The sequence below is a fragment of the Pristis pectinata genome, chromosome 18 (assembly GCF_009764475.1).
Source record: "Pristis pectinata isolate sPriPec2 chromosome 18, sPriPec2.1.pri, whole genome shotgun sequence".
Classification (NCBI taxonomy): Eukaryota; Metazoa; Chordata; class Chondrichthyes; order Rhinopristiformes; family Pristidae; genus Pristis; species Pristis pectinata.
Window position 1 is genome coordinate 37,204,231 of NC_067422.1, and position 21,332 is coordinate 37,225,562.

General features: G+C 49.0%; 1 protein-coding gene across 1 annotated transcript; it reads left to right on the top strand.

Moving 5' to 3' along the window:
* The first annotated feature begins 1,292 nt into the window (after positions 1-1,292).
* Positions 1,293-15,710, top strand: LOC127580142 (galanin receptor 2b-like). Its single transcript, XM_052033353.1, has 3 exons — positions 1,293-1,509; positions 2,484-2,856; positions 14,963-15,710. Exons 1-3 carry the CDS (start codon positions 1,293-1,295, stop codon positions 15,708-15,710), a joined length of 1,338 nt encoding a protein of 445 aa, XP_051889313.1.
* The last annotated feature ends 5,622 nt before the right edge of the window (positions 15,711-21,332 follow it).

Consider the following 21,332-nt stretch of genomic DNA (forward strand, 5'->3'; position numbering starts at 1 on the left):
TTGTGGACACAGCCCAGCGCATCGACACCAGCCTCCCCTCCTTGGACTCTGTCTTTACCTCTTGTTGTCTTGGTGAAGCAGCCAGCATAATCAAAGACCCCACCCACCCAGGACATTCTCTCTTCTCTCCTCTTCCATCGGGTAGAAGATACAGGAGCCTGAGGGCACGTACCACTAGACTTAAGGACAATTTCTACCCCACTGTGATAAGACTATTGAATGGTTCCCTTATACAATGAGATGGACTATGACCTCACGATCTACCTTGTTGTGACCTTGCACCTTATTGCACTGCACTTTCTCTGTAGCTGTGACACTTTACTCTGTACTGTTATTGTTTTTACCTGTACTACCTCAATGCACTCTGTACTGACTCAATGTAACTGCACTGTGTAATGAATTGACCTGTACAATCGGTATGCAAGACAAGTTTTCCACTGTACCTCGGTACAAGTGACAATAATAAACCAATACCAATGTATAATTTATGTTCTGTGTGTTGTCTGTACCTATGTGCCTGTGATGCTGCTGCAAGCAGGTATTTCGTTGTACCTGTACCTCACGGTACTTGTGCGCATGGCAATAAACTTGATCCAAACCGACGACCTGTGCACTAGACACAGACTTCATTAGAAACTTACAGAAGTGTGCTGGCCGCGGTTCGAATCTACCCGGCTACCTGCCTGGCCGTGCGGTAACGGTTAGGAAATTATGGGCATGCTATGTTGGCTCCGGAAGCGTGGCGACACTTGCGGGCTGCCCCCCTCCCCCCCCCCCAAAATAACTACGCAAAAGATGCATTTCACTGTGTGTTTCGATGTACATGTGACTAATAAAGATCTTATCTTATAAACATTAACGCACTCCCTTTGTACCCGACTTGCTTTTTACGCAACGCACGGCTAGTTTTCTGCTTGGAACCCCGTTAGTTGTCTCGGCGCTTCCTTCGGCAGTCCCTCGGGGCCGAGGATGATGTCTGCGGGGTTAATGCTGTGGTCGGTGCGAGGATTTGAGTTCTTCTATAAGGTGTCGCGGAGTCACAGTCCATCTCACGCAGCGCTGAGATTCAGGCGCAAATTTGCTGGGTTACCTGCTCTATGTGACACAGTTCTCTGCACGCAGTTATGTCCACACCTCCGTGTTCCCCCTCCCGTTACATTTCCACACTGCCCTCTCTGTGGCCACATCTTCCCCACCGCAACCCCTCTCCTCCGGCAGCACCTCCGACCCGTGGTCCCAGTGGTCGGAGGGGGGTAAGAGACCTCTCCAGCAATCTGCTCCGTGCCCACCGGATGTTTCTCCGCGCACTGCGGACCAAGAGAAGCAGCTCAACATTACCAGGCACTGTCTCGTCCCTCGCTCGGCTGATCGACGAGCAGCTCCCCTTGGAAGTCCCGGAGCGAGGAACCCACCTTCCCCCAGCATCCCGGACCGGTGGGTTCCGGGGAAGCAATGGTTCTGGGGTCACAGGTAACCCCAGCAGACGGGGCTCCGAGTTCCAAGCTCCAGGCAAGTGGTTGTTTTTATAAACCCTGCTGTAAATGAACCCTTCCCATCACAAAATAATTGCAGGTGTTCTAACACAGGAGAATGCAGATGCTGGAATCCTGAGCAAATAATCTGCTGGAGGAACTTGCTGCTCGACCCGCTGACTTCCTCCAGCAGACACCTCGTTGCTGTCATTGTTGTAACTTGGTCCCATGATGGATTCGAGTCCATTCGAGTTTATTGCCATGTGTGAGGTACAGGTACAATGAAAAACTTGCTTGCAGCAGCATCACAGGCACATAGGTACAGACAACACACAATTGTGCATGAATTATACAAAACAGTGAAGCGGGGGGGGGGAGTGGAGACACCCCGCAAAAACAACAGTGCAAAGAAAGACCCAATCGGAGACAAGTCCGCGGTTTTCTGTAGATCTTTCGTAGAAGGACGTCTTTATTCGTTGAGCGCCCAATATTGAAATCTGTCAGCACTATAAGTGAGACCGAAGCAGCTTGGTCAGCATGGACGGGTTGGGCCGAAGGGACTGTTGCCGTGCTGTGTAACTTGGGAGTCCTCTTCGGGCTGGTGTAACGTGAGTAACACCCGTCCCCGGCTCTCTCGGCCCTCCCCACACCAGGGTGACCAGCCCGTGTGCCTCTTCACTTGGTGTGCAGCTCCCCCCCACCACCCCCCCCCGCCCCGCCCCCCCCCCTCACTGTGCTCTGGAAACACAGTGTCCGCCTTCGCTCGTCTCCCCGGAGGGACTGACCGGGCTTGGGGACCTCAGGATGCTCTCCGCTCTCAACTTTCTCCCAAACCACTTCATCCCGCCCTCTCCCCGCGGCGGGAATGTACGAGGGAGGAAACGAGTTAATGTCGCCTTGGTAACGGGTGGATAAGGCGGCTGGGGAGCTTTAAAGCGCCCGGTGGGAAGGAGAGGGGCAGAGAGCGCCGAGAGCTGACGGATCGCGCTGCCAGACCTCTCCCCTCCGCAGGGGCCGCCGGCGGCTTGGAGATGAACGGGAGCCAGGGCTGGAACTCCTCCCAAAACTGGGAACTGAGACCCGAGAGTGTGATCGTCCCCTTTGTGTTCTGCCTCATCTTCCTGCTCGGCACGCTGGGCAACAGCTTGGTGCTGGCCGTCCTGCTTCGGAACGGTCAGATGAACTGTAACACCACCAATCTGTTCATCCTGAACCTGGCGCTGGCCGATCTCTGCTTCATCCTCTGCTGCGTGCCCTTCCAGGGCACCATCTACACCCTCGACTCCTGGGTCTTCGGCTCCTTCATGTGCAAAGCCGTGCACTTCTTCATCTACCTGACGGTGTACGCCAGCAGCTTCACCCTGGCCGCAGTCTCGGTGGACAGGTGAGCGGGAGGCCGAGGTCGGGGACCCGTCCAGTTGGTGGGACGGGACCGCTTCGCCGTCTGAGGCTTATCGGGTCCGACTCCGGGACACCTTCCCAACTGCAGTAACTTTTGTTTTGGGCATCCTTTGGGGCCAATGGGAAGCTCCAAGCCGGACACGGCATTGGGGGGTGACTACACAGGATCAGCTAAAAGCAGAGGCCGTTGCGCCCATCGAGTCCCTACTCCCCACATCGCCGCGTTCTTTCTATCCCGGCGCTTATCCTCGAGCGGGAACTTATCCTGTGAACCGGGAATCCAATCAATCCGTCAGATAATAAGAGGTGAATCAGTGCATCGAGTTCAGGTCAGCGCAGCGCCGGGGTTAAATGCCAATAATGAGAAACTGGAGATGTTGGATGTCTGAGAGAAAAAATAAGCCGCTGGAAAGTCTCTGCGCGTCGGGCAGCGTCTGTGGAGGGAGAAACAGTTAACGTTTTATGTCCCAGACCCTGCCTCGGAGTCCCCGACCTCAAACGTTAACTGTTCCCTCCACATTCTGTTGCCTATGTTCTCACCCTCTTGCGGCTCCCACTCACTGTGTTTACAGCTTATCCCCCATGGTCACCTTGTCAGAGACCCCCCCCCCCTGCCCCGCTCCCTGCAGCGTAACCACATTCTTGTGACTCCTTTCCAGTTCTGACAGGGCGTCTGCGATCTCAAACATTAACCGTTTCTCTCTCCACAGATGCTGCCTGACCTGCAGCAGTTTCCAGCAGTTCTGTGCTTTATACTAAAGAGAAGCATCCAAAAGGTGGATGACTGAGTGGCGCCGTTCTGTCCTTAGCTCCAGGGAGACGGTGTACCGTCCACTGCCTCGTCACCCCAATGCCACGAACCGAGGGCCCGGTTACAACCGTCCGGCCCCGTGGGACACAACACTCCCAAGCCCGACACCAGACTCCCAAACCAGGCGCTCTCCCAAGCTCTGTCACCACACGAGATTATCAGGTGGACACGGAGGAGGTTTGAAAACAACGGGGACGATTCAAGGATGTTCTCAAAGCCTCCTTGAACAAGGGTAATGTTCCCTCGGACTCGTGGCGATCCCTGGTCCAGGAGTATCCCAGCTGACAATCCACATCTCCACCGCGCCACCTCCCAAACCACCCATCCACCGTCCCGTCAAGCATCTTCCCCCACCTGGGGCAGAGTCTGCGGGTCCCACATTGGTCGATCACCCTCCCCAGAACCCCCAAAGAGGGTAACTCCAGCACGTCCTCCCCGGCAGAAGAAGCGTTGTGCCGCGGGCCGCTGGAAGTATCCCGGCACAACTGTCAATTTGTTAACCGTTTCTCTCTCCGCAGATGCTGCCCGACCTGCTGAGAGTTTCCAGAAAATGCCCAGCTCTCCCATAACTGGCAGTCTGGATTACAATTAGAGACATTACATTTCTTGCTTGCCCTTGCTCCTGTAAACCTTCTCTGTATTTCACTGAATTCCCCCCCCCCCCCCCCCCCCCCTTTGACTCGCCCTCCTCCGGTAGTTTTGCGGCGTATTTCCCAATCCTAAAACCACAAAGCCGTTGTTTTAAGAGACAGGCCCGGATAATCGGTCTCCTCCGCCGCGCCCTCAGCAGCTCGCTATTTCAGCAATTTAACGGGGGGGGGGGGGGGGTGAAGCTTAGAACTAAGAGTGCCAACCACGGCCAAATCTGCCCCAACTGGTTTCCACCTGACCCGTAGCTCCGAGATGTAAATCGTGGATCAGGAGTGTTCAGACAAACTGAGCCAAGCCTGCTCCCCGCACCGTTTAGTTTGGAGGGTTGGGACACTTACCTGTGTGACGGTGACTCAAGTAACGAACAATGTGCTGGAGGAACTCAGCGGGCCGAGCAGCATCTCTGGGGGTCGGGTGGCGAGGGAATTGTCGACAATTCCTTTACCTCTACAGATGCTGCTCGACCCGCTGAGTTCCTCCAGAAAATTTTTCTTGCCCCAGATTCCAGCATCTGAAGTCTCTTGTGTCTTCAAGTAACTCTCAGATGTGTAGTCGGTAAACCTGGGCTAGTATTGTGTGTGTGACCCAGGTCAGCTCGGGTCTGGGAGGGGCGAGTGGTTAAGTCCATCCCCAGACCTATGGTGTGTTAGTTCTGTTGTTTGACCCCATCGGTCCCGGAAGGCGCCCAGGCAGTTCTGAACACGGTGTGTCCCCTCCTCCAGGGACGCCACGGGATCTCGGCAATGGGGCAGGCAGTCGGCCAGTCGGCTCGGGCTGCGCCTGTCCGGTGTGTGTGTGTGTGTGTGTGTGTGTGTGTGTGTGTGTGTGTGTGTGTGTGTGTGTGTGTGTGTGTGTGTGTGTGTGTGTGGCTGGGATCTCCCCTGAACCATATCCCCCCAATTTGTCCGCATTGTCGGTCACTCCCGCTCAATGTGCTGGAGGAACTCAGCGGGTCGAGCAGCATCTGTGGGGGTCGGGTGGGGAAGCAATTGTCTAGAATTCACACTGCCAGCCCAGAACCGGATGGGCGGCATGAGTGGCACACAGGTCGCCCCGTTCAGCCTTCTTCGTGTTGACATTGACCACGGAGTCTCCGTCTCCCTCCGTTTATTCCTGTTAACCAAACGACCCGCGCCTCGGTTCGACCATTTACCCGTGACATTTATGGGCGGATGTTTTTGGAACGGAGTAACTATACACAGTCCGTTCCAAAAACTGTCTTCTATCACCCCCAATTAAACAGATGGTCAGTTTGGAGGCGCATTCGGCAACAAACTGCGGGAAGGAATCATTGCAGTGGGAGCTTCCTTAACACTCCGGCGCCTGGAAACAGACGCAGCCAGAATGGTGGGAGCAGAGTCGGGACCTGCACGCAGATTTACACCTCACTCTGGATGTTTTCCCCGGATTATCAGAGTGTTGCCAGCCAGTGCTAGATTGGAGCGTTGTCATTAGGGAATTGGCAGGGCATAGGCGGGTGTGGCGCTGGATTAGTGTCGTTGGGCTAAAAGGTGGTGACGGGCCGAATGGCCGCCCCCGTGCTGTACGACGCTGTGACTCCCGATAACTCCGAGACGCCGGAGCAGTGAAAACAACTTGTTAGAGTATCCAAACGCTGAGACCGAAGAGTGGACGTAGGTTTGTGCGGGGATGACGTGCATCTGTTACACGTAGAAATAACACACGGTGAAAATGTAAAACTAAACCGATGCCAGAAACTCTCAGCAGGTCGAGCAGCATCCGTGGAGAGAGAAGCAGAGCTTCAGGACGACCCTTCATTCTCTGGACGATATGCTAAGTGCGGTATTTTCACTTTTATTGCTAATGAGGGCTGGTTTTACAAGGGTGAGTCTCTTCATGGCGCTGGGGTGAGTGCGGTGAGGCCGGCGTTCCTCCATCCCGACGCTGTGTGGTTGGTGCTCAGGGCGGTGGCTCGGTACAAGCGCGACAGGTGTAGAACGTGGCTTCATGGCAAGTCGCCGAGAGTGGAATTCGGTTCCTTGCTCTGTGTTGGGCAAGTTTCTAATGTTGAACTCATCACCAGCAGCCGAATGCCGGGCTGTTCCGTGGCGAAGGATGTTGTCGGTCGGGCAACCTTGAAGCTGGGTCTAATCTGTACAGTGAGGGAGAAACGGGATGGCGGGTAGTTCCGTTACTGTCATTTTTATGGTTCCATAAATTGGCATGGATGTATCAGATAAAGCAGAAGTTCTCCAGAAACAGTTTGTGGAGAGCTTGCGTCTTCAATGGAGTCTGGGTGCTGAGAGGGGTTCAGGTAGAATTACAGTCCGTACACAGTACGGAAGAGGGTGCCTCACCTGAACCGCGCACGTCAGTGTTCCTTCTCCACTGGAGCCTCCTCCCGTCCTCAACAGAATTGTCCGCAAACCTCCTATTCCTCCTGTTGTAACACATCCCAGCATAACCTCCCTACATTAAAATTCGACCAGCAATAAACTCCGGGCTTGGTTTGGTGTTGCTAATGTTCTTACTGGTTTCTGTGCAACTTGCTGCATCTGTAATTTCAAATCCTCCTGGTCCTTTACCCCACTGAGATTCTTATTAACTCTGCTTTTTTAATCCAAATGTGATAGCTATTTATAACTAAACTCCTTTACTAAAGTTCTGATGAAAGGCAATTGACCTCAAACATTATCTCCAATTCTCTCTCCACAGATGCTGCCTGACCTGCTGGGTAGATCCAGCATCCTCTGATTTTACTTTTGCTATTTATACACATATTTTTCAACATATTAGTATATTTTATACTTTGTTGCATTCCTCCTCAGTGTTGACCGGCCTTTCAAATTTGATATTCTCTGTATATTTACCCTTTTTTGTCCGAATTGTTGGTCTCAGTGCTACTGCTTAACAAAGCACAGCATCCTCACCACTCTTGGAGTGTTGTGCTCAGTTCTGGTCGCCCTGCTATAGGAAAGATGCCGTTAATCTGGAAAGAGTGCAGAAAGGATTTATGGGGATGTTGCCAGGACTGAGGGACTGAGTTATAGGGAGAAGTTGGACAGGCTAGGACTTTATTCCTTGGAGTGTAGGAGACTGAGAGGTGACCTTATAGAAGTGTATAAAATCATGAGGGGCATAGATAGGGTGAATGCACAGTCTGTTTCCCAAGGTTGAGGAATCAAGAACTAGAGGGCAGAGGCTTAAAGTGAGAGGGAGAAGATTTAATAGGAACCCAAGGAGCAACAGAGGGTGGTCCATATATGGAACGAGCCTCCAGAAGAAGTGGTTGAGGCAGGTATAATAACAACATTTGGACAGGTACACGGATAGGAAAGGTTTAGAGGGATATGGGCCAAACGTGGGCAAATTGGATGAGTTTAGATGTGCATCTTGGTCAGCATGGACATGTTGGGCTGAAGGGCCTGTTTCTGTGCTGTATGATTCTATTACACTAAGAATTCTGTGAATCCCTGTCCCATGACCATTCAAAAGTGGAGAAGGAGCATTCGGGGTGGGAGTGAGTACCTTGAGTCCATGCACTGGGAGCACCCAGAAGCCCAGTGCAAACTGCAGAAGGTGTCTGATGCCTCTGAAACCGTTTACTTGCTTGCCTGGGGATTGTCCTACCCGTGGCAGAGTCTGTGGGTCCCAAACTGACCTGATCAGCCACACTGGTGAAGTGGAAGCAGGGTGCCCTAACTGAACAGGGCCCTGAGAACAGATGAGAAGAATCCAAAGGGAAATGATCCCAGACCTGTTACTTTCAGTGCTGACACTGAGCTAACCTCCAGCTGCATTCAGTTCTGAGCATGCTGTTCACTGGCTGTCCATCTCAGCAGGAGGCTCAGTACTGTGTACAGCCTGCTTCTTTTAAAGTTAACCTGTGCTATTTACCCGAGCTTACTGCCAAGCCAGCTGAGACTACTGCCATCACAGCTCAGTTCAGTAATGCTTGCAGGGTGTTTATGGCACAAAGGCAAACCATCCTCCAGCAAGACACTGGGATGCCCGAGGTGCCAGCCAAAGGTGTGTCAGCGTCACAGTAGGGATGTGCCTGCCGCCCACCTTCAGGGTGACAGCAGTGGTGGTCTTACCTCTGAGCAGGTGCCGCCTGAGCCATACCTGGGCCCAGAGCCACAGCAGATCAGAGCTCCTTCACTACGTCAGTTCCCCTCCACCAGCCACTGGGTTGTACTGCTTAATTGCAATAGGAATGTGTTAAATAGTGATTGGTTGATATTTGTACGTTATTTGGTTATGTTGATTTGTAAATTTGGTTTGGAATGTAGATAGATAGATAGATAGATAGATAGATAGATAGATAGATAGATAGATAGATAGATAGATAGATAGATAGATAGATAGATAGATAGATAGATAGATAGATAGATAGATATCTTTATTAGTCACATGTACATCCAAACACACAGTGAAATACATCTTTTCGTGTAGAGTATCCTGGGGGCAGCCCGCAAGTGCCGCCACGCTTCTGGCGCCGACATAGCGTGCCCACAACTTCCTAACCTGTACGTCTTTGGAATGTGGGAGGAAACCGGAGCACCCGGAGGAAACCCACACAGACACAGGGAGAACGTACAAACTCCTTACCGACAGTGGCCGGATTTGAACCCGGGTCACTGGAGCTGTAAAGTGTTATGCTAACCGCTACACTACCGTACTGTACCGTACCGTGTTTATTTTTCATTGGGTTTTGGGTGCTGTGGCCTAACAGACAGCAGCAGAGAAGGGTTCAATTCCGGCCACTGTCCGTAAGGAGTTTGTACGTTCTCCCCGTTACTGCGTGGGTTTCCTCCCGGTGCTCCGGTTTCCTCCCACATTCCAAAGACGTACGGGTTAGGAAGTTGTGGGCATGTTGTGTTGGCACTGGAAACGTGGTGACACTTGCAGGCTGCCCCCAGAACACTCTACGCAAAAAGATGTATTTCACTGTGTGTTTCGATGTACATGTGACTAATAAAGAAATCTTATATTTATTGCTGATGCCGTTAGATAAGTTGGCCATGGACAGAAGGGGGCAGTCCAGCAGTCTTTTCCCTCCCTCTTCTGCTTTTCCCTCCTGCCCTTTCTTCCGCTGATCACCTCACAGCAGACGACAAAGGTGAGCAGACAGCCAACCAGCATGGACCCGGAGGTCTCCTCTGACAAGTATTGCAAGCTTCTCCCAGAGAGGTCCAGGCATCAAAGCCCAGCATGATAAAGGCCTTGCTCTGAGGCACGTTGTGTGCAGCAGGACCTTCCTTGTAACGGTGCTGCTTGTGATGCATGCAAAGGACAAGACACATGACGTCAGTAGACAGACAGCTTTTGTTGTCCGATGTCCTCCTCCTAACACAGGCACCCACAGGTGCCCACAAAGGAACGTAATCACCAGCACCCTGCACCATGAGAAAGCCTGTAATCCTTCCAAAGCCAAGTGCGTGACTGCTGTCTGGCAAGTCAGAATGAAAAGTACTTGCCTCTCCTGGACTGGAGAATCAGTCGCATCCTTAAGCCAACCGTGAAGGACAAACTGAGATTTTGCAAATATCTCTCATTCCAGCCTGAAATAACCCTGACGCTCAATATCTTGATCCTTAGAATAAAAACAAAATTCTGTTGAAAGATTGTCACCCAGAATAAAAATTCTGGTTCCCCTTTCCACACATTCTGCCTGAGCATTTGCAGCTTTTTTCTGTATTTTGTTGAAAGTTCTTGCTGGATATACTTAAGAAAGGGATACATTTCCAGAAGCAAAAGGTGTCAAGGAGTAAGGGGAACATTGTACTGAATCAGGGGATCAGCCATGGTCATATTGAATGGCAGAGCAAACTTGAAGAGTCAAATGTCTTACTCTTTCCTATTTCCTATGCTTATTGCAGTTTTCAGCTCATTGATCCAAAAGGTTTCCGGCAAAGCAGCCTTTACCCTGCTCTGAGGCTGCAGTAAGGAAGCTGTTGATTCCTTGCATACTACTCCTCAATGTAATAGGAACATAAGAAATAGGGGCAGTGTAGGTCACACAGACACTTGAGCCTGCTTGTAATTCATCAAGACCAAGGCTGGTCTTCTACCTCAGAGCCATTATCTTGCACTGTCCTCATAGCCCTTGATTCCCTTAATGCCCAGAGATCTAATGATCTCTGTTTTGGACGAACTCAATGACTGAACTTCCACCACCCTCTGCGGAGGAGAATTCCATAGGTTCACCGCCCTCCGAGTGAAGGCATTTCTCCTCACCTCAGTCCTAAAGGACCTACCCTTTATTCTCAAACTGTGTTCCCCTGGTCCTAGACGCGTCAGTCAGGGCTCACACCCTCCCTGCATCTGGTCTCTCAAGCCCTTTAACAATTCTGTACACTGTGGTGAGATATTGGTATTGGTATTGGTTTATTATTGTCACTTGTACCGAGGTACAGTGAAAAGCTTGTCTTGCCATCTCATCGTATCATCTCATATCATCTCATCTTTCTAACTTCTGTAACAATACAGTCCCGGTCTACCCAATCTCTCCTCATACATTCATCCCTGGAACCAGTCTGATGAATCTTTGCTGCACTCCCTTTATGGCAAGTACATCCTTTCTTTGGGAAGCAGACCAGAACTGTACACAATACTCCAGGTGCAGTCACGCCAAGGTCCTATAGAATGGCGATAAGAGTTCCTTATTCCCAGAATCAAACCATCATATTAAAGACCAACATGCCATTTACCTCCCTAATTGCTTGCTGCACCTGTATGTTGGCCTTCAGCAATTTGTGTACAAGCACACCTAGGTCTCTCTGGACATCAACACTACCCAATCTCTCACCATTTAATAAATACCCCACTTTTCAGTCATGTGCACCAAAGTGGATTACCTCATATTTTTCCACATTATATTGCCATGTACTTGCCCACATCCTTGTCCATATCCTCCCAAAGCCTCTTTACATCCTCCTCTGTACACACAATCCCACCGAGTTTAGTATTCTCAGTAAACTTGGAGATACGACATTGTGTCTCCTCAGCCTAACCATTTATATAGTCAGTGAAGAGCGGGGGCTCAAGCACAATCCATGTGGTGCCCCACTGGGCACAGCCTGCCAACTTGAGAAGGACCTGTCCATTTCCCATCTTTGCCTTCTCTCCAATAACCAGTTCTCAATCCATGTCTGTACATCACCTCCAATACCACGTGCTCTAACCTTGTTAATCAACCTCCTGTGCGGGACTTTATCAAAAACCTTCCAGAAATCCAAATATACCACATCCCCATGTCTATTCTACTTGTGACAAACAGAGTAGTTAAACTTGATTTTCCCCTGGTGAATCTATGTTGACACAGCTCTTTCCTATTATTTTTTCCAAGGTGCTCTGTTATTACCCCCTTCATTATAGATTCCAGTATTTTCCTTACCACCGGCATTAGGTCTGAAAGGGTATTTCCTCTCTGAACCCCTTGGGAGAAGATCTCCTGCTAAGTCCCCCTTCCTTTTGCAGCTTGTCCTGGTGTAGATGTCCTCTGCTAATTCTTCTAGTCATGTGTCCTCGAGGGTTAATACCTACTGGTGCACCCGTGTCTGAGGACAACTGGTTTGGGCTGAATTATCGATTGACAATGTCCTCAAGTACCTGAAGCTCTCCTCACTATAGACTTCAGCAATGTTAAAGCTCTCGTATAAATCTCTCTTATTAAGTCGTAGAGAACTCCAGCAAAATCCAATTGGTCACTAATCTACAAGAAGTTGATGATTACGTTGAAATATTGAAGATAGGGTTTAAAGGGAGTGTGTGTTAAAGCAGGGAAGCAAGTTCAGGTACTTGCTGGTGTTGAGCACATGTTCAACTGTATAAATTCCAGAGAGACCATTGGCTGGAGTGTTGAACACACTAGCATCAAATCAGGATTGTACACTGACTGACGTCATTATCTGCCTCCTTGTCACCATGGTAGCAGCATAGGTGATAAAACCATTGCCACAATGAAGCCACACCACTGGTTTTATGAATGTCCCCATGGTTGTTAGTTTTATAACAAGGCTGGCACCCACAGAGTTGAGTTTTGCAGCCTTTGGTTTCAAGGTGACAACGTTTCAATTACCGTTTGGTACACTTGGATCCCATTTTATAATTTGTCTGAGATAACACCAATGCAATTGACTCTTTCCCCTGGCCCCAGATTCTATTGTTTGATGCACTGAGAGCACCAGGGATAAGACAGCTGAACTTCATGCAATTCCCCTCTTTTGTGTACGGGTGTACAGGAGTACATACAGGGTCTCTGTATGCCCGGGAACTCTCCAAGTTTCTGGCGATTTATGAAACCTATCTGGTCCCTGGGAACTTTGATGAAAGATATGGTCATCCAAATGTGAGCCTGAGCAAGTGCAGATGAATTCTGGTCAGCACACACACGGCCAAACTTGGGACCGTGTGGTGCTGTAGATGTGCATCTGATGTTGAGTCCGAAAAGCAGCCCAGTTCTCAGTGTGGACACCCCGGAAAGTCTCCCAGCTATGCCCCTTACATCTGTGTGATCTTGTGAGCGATCATTACCTCCATGATATCTCAAAATACCAAACGAAGGACTGTGACCAATACCAAACTCACACTCATTCGGAATCCCGTTGTCAATTTTGTTGTCATTATCGGTATTGGTATTGCTTTATTATTGTCACTTGTACCAGGGTCCAGTGAAAAACTTGTCTTGCATACCATCCATACAGATCAATTCATTACACAGTACATTGAGGTTGTACAAAGTAAAACAATACAGAATACAAAGTGTCACAGCTACAGAGAAAGTGCAGTGCAGGCAGATAATAAGGTGCAAGGCTATAATGAGGTAGATTGTGAGGTCAGGAGTCCATCTTAATGTACTAGGGAACCGTTCAATAGTCTTATAACAGCGGGATAGAAGCTGTCCTTGAGCCTGGTGGTACGTGCTTTCAGGCTTTTGCATCTTCTGCCTGATGGGAGAGGGGAGAAGAGAGAATGTCCGGGGTGGATGGGGTCTTTGATTATGTTGGCTGCTTTACCGAGGCAGTGAGAAGTATAGATAGTCCATGGAGGGGAGGCTGGTTTCTGTGACGTGCTGGGCTGTGTCCACAACTCTCTGCAGTTTCTTGCAGTCCCAGGCAGATCAGTTGCCGTACCAAGCCGTGATGCATCCAGATAGGATGCTTTCTATGGTGCATCGATAAAAGTTGGTGACAAGTTCAGTTTCAGTCTGAGCATTGTCCAATCTGAAATCTCATGATTGTTTTAGGTCAGAGAAGAGTCTTTAGCTTGAAACTTTAACTCTCTCTCTTCTGCCTGACCTGCTGAGTGTTTCCAACATATTCTGTTTTTGTTTCAGATTTCCAGTGTCTGCACCAAACCAGCTTCGAGCAGGTTCATGACTGATTGGTTTCTGGTGGAACACATCTCAGTGTTAATCCCAATCCCAATGGCTGTCCATGAGTTCCGGGAACAGGAGGATGAGTAGGAGGATTTCCTCAAGGAGATCCCCAGTTATCAGATATCTGTGTCCAGAAATTCCTTGGGATTGGGATTCTGGCAATCAAGCCCACAGAATACTGTGGGCCTGTTTGCCAGAATCCCAATTCCAAGGAATTTCCCTGCCCGCCCCGGACATTTCTCTCTTCTCCCCTCTCCCATCAGGCAGAAGATACAAAAGCCTGAAAGCACGTACCACCAGGCTCAAAGACAGCTTCTATCCCACTGTTATAAGACTATTGAACAGTTCCCTAGTACAATAAGATGGACTCTTGACCTCGCAGTCTACCTCGTTATGGTCTTGCACCTTGTTGTCTACCAGCACAGCACCTCTGGCACTGAAGCTGTGGAATTCATGGGTGGGGAGAGAGGAGGACAGGGTCACCTTCGTCGGGCTCTGTTGCTGTCCCCCAAAGGTTCCATGGACCTCTTTGAGTGTATCTGCATTTGCAGAAGGTCCTTAGAGGGTGTGAGTTTATACTGGAAGGGGGAATCCGGCAGGTGGGCTTCACTATTCCAGAAAAGCTCACAGACCATAAGTACCCTTGTGTAGTTTCATTTGGCAGTAACCTTCACCTTGGGTCCCTGTGATTAACCAGCAAGTGCAGATCTTCCATTGATTATTCTCCGGAGCATCCCACTGAATGGAATAGAATGGGTCTGGTGGACAGGATTTCATCAATACAATGTGAGAATTACCCCCTACTGAACCTAGTTTCCTAACACAAGGACCCGTGGGCAGAGAAAGGCAAAATACTCTGGAGAATGGGTTTCCAAGACCCAGAAATGCATTGAATGAACAATCCAAACTTAATAGTACACAGTGCATCAGTGACTGCACTGAACTGGTCGAAGAAGTGTTGAAATGCAGAGATATGGGTTGACAAGGGTGTGTAGTTTGGGAGGGGGTGCAGGTTCCTTTTGTAGTCACTCTTCCTCAGATACTCTGTCAACGTGCAACTGCACACACTATCAGTAACGTGCTTCACACATTTCTACTGTGCTTGGTAGGTGTTTCCATTATAAGACCATCTGGTGCAGTGCCACGAGGAAGGGCTGCTGCTTTACTGTTGCTTGCTTCGTGCTGTTGCCGAAGACCAATTTAAATCTCGTTCACCCTGGTCTATTGTATGTGTCTGTGGGAATTGGTTAACCTCATGATTTCCACCCTTGGCCTGTCTTGCAGATACCTGGCCATTCGCTACCCATTGAGATCCCGGGAACTGCGCACTCCCCGAAATGCCATGATCACCATCTGCATCATCTGGGGAATCTCACTTGTCTTTGCTGGTCCCTACCTCAGCTACTACCAGGTGATCCACTACAGGGACCTCACACTCTGCTTCCCAGTCTGGGATGATTACAGCCGCAAAATTATGGACATTTCCACTTTCATCTGTGGATACATCATTCCAGTGTTGATCCTGAGCTTGGCCTATACCAGGACCATCAGGTACCTCTGGACTTCTGTGGAACCCATAGAAAACATGTCTGAGTCTAAGAAAGCCAAGCGCAAGGTCACTAAGATGATCATCATTGTGGCTGTTCTCTTTTGCCTCTGTTGGCTACCCCACCACCTGGTTATCTTATGTTTCTGGTTTGGCCACTTTCCACTTAACCAGGCCACCTACATTTTCAGGCTCTTGTCACACTGCATGTCCTACGCCAACTCCTGCCTCAACCCTATTGTCTACGCCCTGGTCTCCAAGCACTTCCGCAAGGGCTTCAAGAAAGTCTTCAACTGTCTGCTGAGGAAAAAGGTCGTCAATAAAGTCCATGTTGTACAAATGGTCCATACAGAGGCAGGAACCACTGAGGCATCTCACATCAGTGAACAGAACAACCAAGCAACCAGCCAGGAGTGGAGCCAGCCAGGCCCTGCAGAAGATGAAGTAATGCCGCCAAAAACCTTCATGGCATTCAATGCTACCTAAGTCCCGAGAAAGCCGGGGCCCAGGTGATGAGACAGACTAGTATAATTGTATTAATTCATGGGGTGTGACATAATGCTGCAGTCACCTTCTTAATTCCCCTTGAGAAACTGGAGGTGAGATACCTTCTTACATGTCTACATGGTGAAGGGACTCCCTGTTTGTTGGGAGTTCCATGATTTTAATCCAGAAATGCTGAAGAATTAGCCATGCATTTCCGAGTCAGGATGTCGTGTGATACGGACGGGAATGCGGAGCTGGCAGCATTCCAGGTGAAGGGTCTCGACCCAAAACATCGACTGTCCATTTCCCTCCACAGATGCTGCCCGACCCGCTGAGTCCCTCCAACATCTTGTTTGTTGCTTCTGGAGTATTGTGTGCAGTTCTGGTCATCACACTACAGGAAGGGTGTCATTAAGCTAGGAGAGGACACAGAAAAGATTCACAAGGACACTGTCAGGACTGGAGGGCTTGAGTTGTAAGGAGAGACTGAATGGGCTGGGACCCTTTTCCCTGGAGTGAAGGAAGCTGAGGAGAGATCTTATTGGGGTTTACAAAACCATGCGGGGCATAGATAAGATGGATTGTCAGTCTTTTCTCCAGGGTGGTGGAGTCTAAAACTAGAGGGAATAGGTTTAAGAGGGGGAAAAGATTTAAAGGGGACTTGAGGGGCAAGTTTACACAGAGAGGCTGGTGGGTATATGGAACAAGCTGCCAGAGGAGGTCGTAGAGGCAGGTACAATTGCGACATTTAAAAGACAGGTACGTGGATAGGAAAGGGTTAAAGGGACAGGGGACAAACACAGGCAGATGGGACTAGTCAGGAAGACACCCTGATGAGCATGGATGAGTTGGGCCGAGGGGCCTGTTTCCATGCTGTACTAACTATGACTCTATGCATAGGCCGTAACTACAAAGTCTTTTTTGGCTAGTGTGGACATGATAGGTCAACTGTCCTTATTTGTTACGATAAAGGTCTACAACACAAAGCACTAGCCATAAGTTCCATCGCTGGTACAAGGGCTGCATGACTGTGAACCTCCCGCCCTTGTTCAAGGGAAGGAAGAAGTATAAAGCCAGCAACTACGGGCCTGTCAGTTTAACCTTAGTGACAGGGAACCTTTTAGAAACAATAAACCAACATTAACAGTCACTGGATGAATAAGGATTAACCAGCATGGGTTTGCAGAAAGCAATTTGTGTTTAACTAACCTGACTGAGTATTTTTCAGTTAACAGGGAGGGTTGATGTGGGCAAAACGATTGATGTGGTGCCTTCAGGCTTTCAAAAGACATTTGGTTAATGTGTCCTCTTAGTGCCCTCTTAAAGGCTTATTAGTGAGGCAAAAACGATGGAATGGAGAGGGTGACAGCAGCAGGGCACCACTGGGGATAGAGCGAGTCACAGAGCACAGCCAGGAGGAAGGTGACCAGCGGCGTTAGTGCTTGGACCAGTGTTTTATCCGCAGCGGGAACTGTTTCAAAAGTTGCTGGTTGTGACACAACTTGGAAATATAGTGGAGAGAGAGGTAAACTTCAAGAGGACAGGAATGGGCTGATGAAACTTAATGCTGAAAATAGTGAAATAATAGTTTGGTATCGGGAACGAGGAGAGGCAATTTTTAAAAAATTTTATTTACAGCGTGTTAACAGGCCCTTCCGGCCCAACGAGTCTGTGCCACCCATTTTAAACCCATATTAACCTACCCGTACGTCTTTGGAATGTGGGAGGAAACCGGAGCACCCGGAGGAAACCCACGCAGACACGGGAGAACGTACAAACTCCTTACAGACAGCGACGGGAATCGAACCCCGATGGCTGGCGCTGTAATAGCATCACGCTAACCGCTACGCTACCGTGCCGCCCTTTATAGGATACAACTCTAAAGGGGGGATAAAACCTGGGTGTATATGATGATAGGTCATTGGTGGTGTCAGCAAAGGTTGCCAAAGCCATTGAAAACGTATGGTATCCCAGACTTTGTAAATGGCCAACGGAAGTGGGAAGGTTTTCCACAACTCTAGGTTTGTGTCCAAATCAGTTTCACTGCACAATAAGGTGCTCTTTGTCCATGCGGAAAATGGTTTCAGGGACATGGGATCGAAGGCCGGAGAAACAGAGCTTGTCTTCTTTAGGGCACAAGAGGTGTTCAAAGTATTGAGGGATGCAGATAGGGGGAAATTTTGGTGGAATGATCAAGAACCACATTTTAGATAATTGACAACACAAAGAGAAAACCTTTTGCACAATACGTGGTTGGTATCTGGAATGCATTGTCCAGGAGAAAGAACGCATACTTAACTGTGGCTTTCAAAGGGAATTGGATAAGTAATTGAAAAAAAATACAGGTAAGGGGTGAGGAGGGACTATCTGCATCCCTCTTGCAGAGAGCCACCTCTGGCACAGAGAGCCAAATGGTCTCTCTGCATGTTGTTCCTGATCCAGTGATTCAACATATCTAATAGTGTGGGGCAGGACTGTTTGAGTTATCAGTGGGAACTTATGCTGTTGTGTTTCAGACACTCAGTATGTTTTGGTGCAACACTGTTAGTCCATAAGGCAATTATAAAGAGAGGATTTTAAGTTAATGGCATAGGTCTTATTGAAGAGCGAGAATTAAAGGTGAATATTTCCATTAGACAGGGCCTTGTTGACCTTGGGTAGTGACAAGTTTGCTTTCAACAATACATTAAAGTCTTCAGTCCTTGTTTCAATGGATCGCTCCTTACTAATGAAGGCATCACAGAAGGAGACGAGCTTTTGAACAGAAAATTTGCGTCAATAACTTCACAGGAAGAAGGCGGGAGGCTGGAAAGAGGTATTCAGTGATACCTGAGGATATAAAAAGATGAAGGAATTAATTCTTTGAGAATTACTGGGCAGGAATTTTCAGAGTAGGCCATGCTGGCTGTGAAGTTCTGTCACTGCTGTGTTAGCTCCATCCCTGTGTTGTGGTTTTACTTGTGTACACAACTGACTCTGCTTCTAGTGATACACTGTATTGTCAGTTAAAGTGAGTACAATGGTGGTTGTTATGTGTTGTTTGAGGCAACTAATGTGTGTGTCAATTTTGGAGGGAGGTACTGTATCAGTCTGCTGCTGTTCAACACGAATTGTTTCACATAAATGTATTTTATACTATAATAAATATATTATGGAACAAAAGCTTCTTGTATTCAGGTGAATTTTTTGGCCTCATACAATGAGAACCAACATCAAAATAAGAACAGAAAATGCTGAAGACACTCAGCAAATCAGGCAGTGTTTGTGGAGAGAGGAACAGTGTTAATGCTTCAAATCCAAAATCCTTCATCAGAGTTTGGAAAGAGAAAACAAATCAGTTTGCAGCAGCAGAGAAGGTTGGGGAAGGATGGTTAGAACAAGGGAAACATCTCTGATGGGGTGAGACCAAATGGGCTAATGTAGCAGTTAGAAGCAGATAATGCTCATTGATTTTCGAGAACAGATATCACTTCTATTGAATCAGGAGTAGGAGTAGGTCACTTATCTCCCCAATCCTACTCCACCACTTAATAAGATCACAGTTGATCTGACTGTAACCTTGACTCTCCACTTCTGTTTACCCATGATAACCTTTCACCCCTTGCTTATCGAGTATCGATTGACCTGCCTGCAATATCCCCTGTGTCCAGGCTGCTGAAAGCCCAGACCCAATTTGCAATCTGATCCCATTAGGGTCACACTGAGCATTCATCAAAATTAGATCTAGACTTGAAGTCAGAAAATGCTGGAAATACTCAGCACATCAGGCAGCGTCTGTGGAAAGAGAAACAGAGCCTGGCGAAGAATCTTCAGCTGAAGTGTTGACTCTGCTTCTCTTCCCACAGATGCTCCCTGACCTACTGAGTATTTCCAGCATTTTCTGTTTTTATTTTAGATCTCCAGCAGGGATGCAGAAAATGTTGTGGACAGGACAGTTAGTGAGCTGGTCCCTCCGCAGGTACAGGACGGATGGAGACAGGTGACCACCAGCAAGGGCAGGCAGGTAGTGCAGGAGTCCCTGATGGTCATTTCCTTCGATTGGCCAAGGGACACAGAGTGGGGTGGCAGAGTGCTGCTGCAGGGAATGCAGCCGCCACACACCTCCAGTGATCCCAGTTCGATTCTGGCCTCAGGTGCTACCTCTAATGACATACGGGTAGACTATTCGGCCCTCAGTGCAATCCCATCAACCAAGTTATTTCCCTGTAACCTTTCACACATGTCAATGGGCATCTAAGGGAGAACATTCCATTGTGGCCAGAGTCATTCCTGACACAAAGGAAGATGGAGGCCAATCACCTTCGCAGGATGTCACTGTAGGAGTTCCTCAGTGCAGAGTCCTTGGCCCAGCCAGCTTCAGCTGCTTCATCAATGACCTTCCTTCCATCATAAGAGCAGAAGCGGGGATGGGTGCTGATGATTGCTCGCCGTCCAATCCCATTTGCAACTCCATAGCCAATGAAATGGTCCGTGCCTGTCTGCAGTGAGACCTCAACAACAGTCAGGCATGGCTGATAAGTAGCAAGTAACGTCGGTGCCACTGAAGAGCCAGACAATGGCTGTCTTCAACAAGAGAAAGTCTAACCATCTACGCATTCAATGGCACTACCATCGCTGAATCCCTACAGTCAATATCCTGAGAGCGAGAGGTCAATATTGACTAGAAACTCATCTGGACCAGCTTCGCAACTGCAGGAATAAGTCAGAGGCTGGGTATCCTGTGGCGAGTGGCTCAGCTGATATCCCAAGGCTTTTCCACTGTGTACAGGGCACAAGTTATGGCCGCAATGGAATATCCTCCACTTGCCTGGACGAGTGCAGCACCAGTAACTCTCAAGAAGCTTGACACCATACAGGACAAAGTATTCTGTTTGATCCCCACAGCATCCGGTGACCATGTGTTCTCTGTCTCAGAGGCCGATGTCACAACATCCTTCAAGAGGGTGAATCCTCTCAAGGCGTCAGGCACCGACAGTGTACCTGGCCAGGTACTGAGAATCTGTGCTGACCAACTGGTTCGGAGTGTCAATGGTCTGAGGTTCCCACCTGCTTCAAAAGGGCCGTAATCGTACTGGTGCCCAAGCAGAGCAGGGTGAGCTGCCTCAATGACTATCACCCAGTAGCACTCACACCTACCATAATGAAGTGCTTTGAGATGTTGGTTATGACTAGAATTAACTCCTGCCTGAGCAAGGACCTGGACCCACTGCAATTTGCCTACCACCACATCAGGTCTACAGTGGATGCAATCTCACTGCTTCTCCACTCAGCTCTGGAGCACCTAGGCAACCAGAAAACATATGATTTTATCGATTACAGCTCGGTGTTAAGAACCATCATCCCCTCAGTAGTGATCACCAAGCTTCAAATTCTGGGCCTCTGTACCTCCCTCTGCAACTGGATCCTCGACTTCCTTATCAGGAGACCACAGTCAGTGCGGATCGGTGATAACATCTCCTCCTCACTGACGATCAACACAGGCGCACTTCAAGGATGTGTGCTTAGGCCACTGCTCTACTCTCTCTACACTCATGACTATGTGGCTAGGCACAGCTAAAACACCATTTGCTGATGACACCACTGTCGTTGGCAGAATCTCAGATGACGGTGAGGAGGTGTACA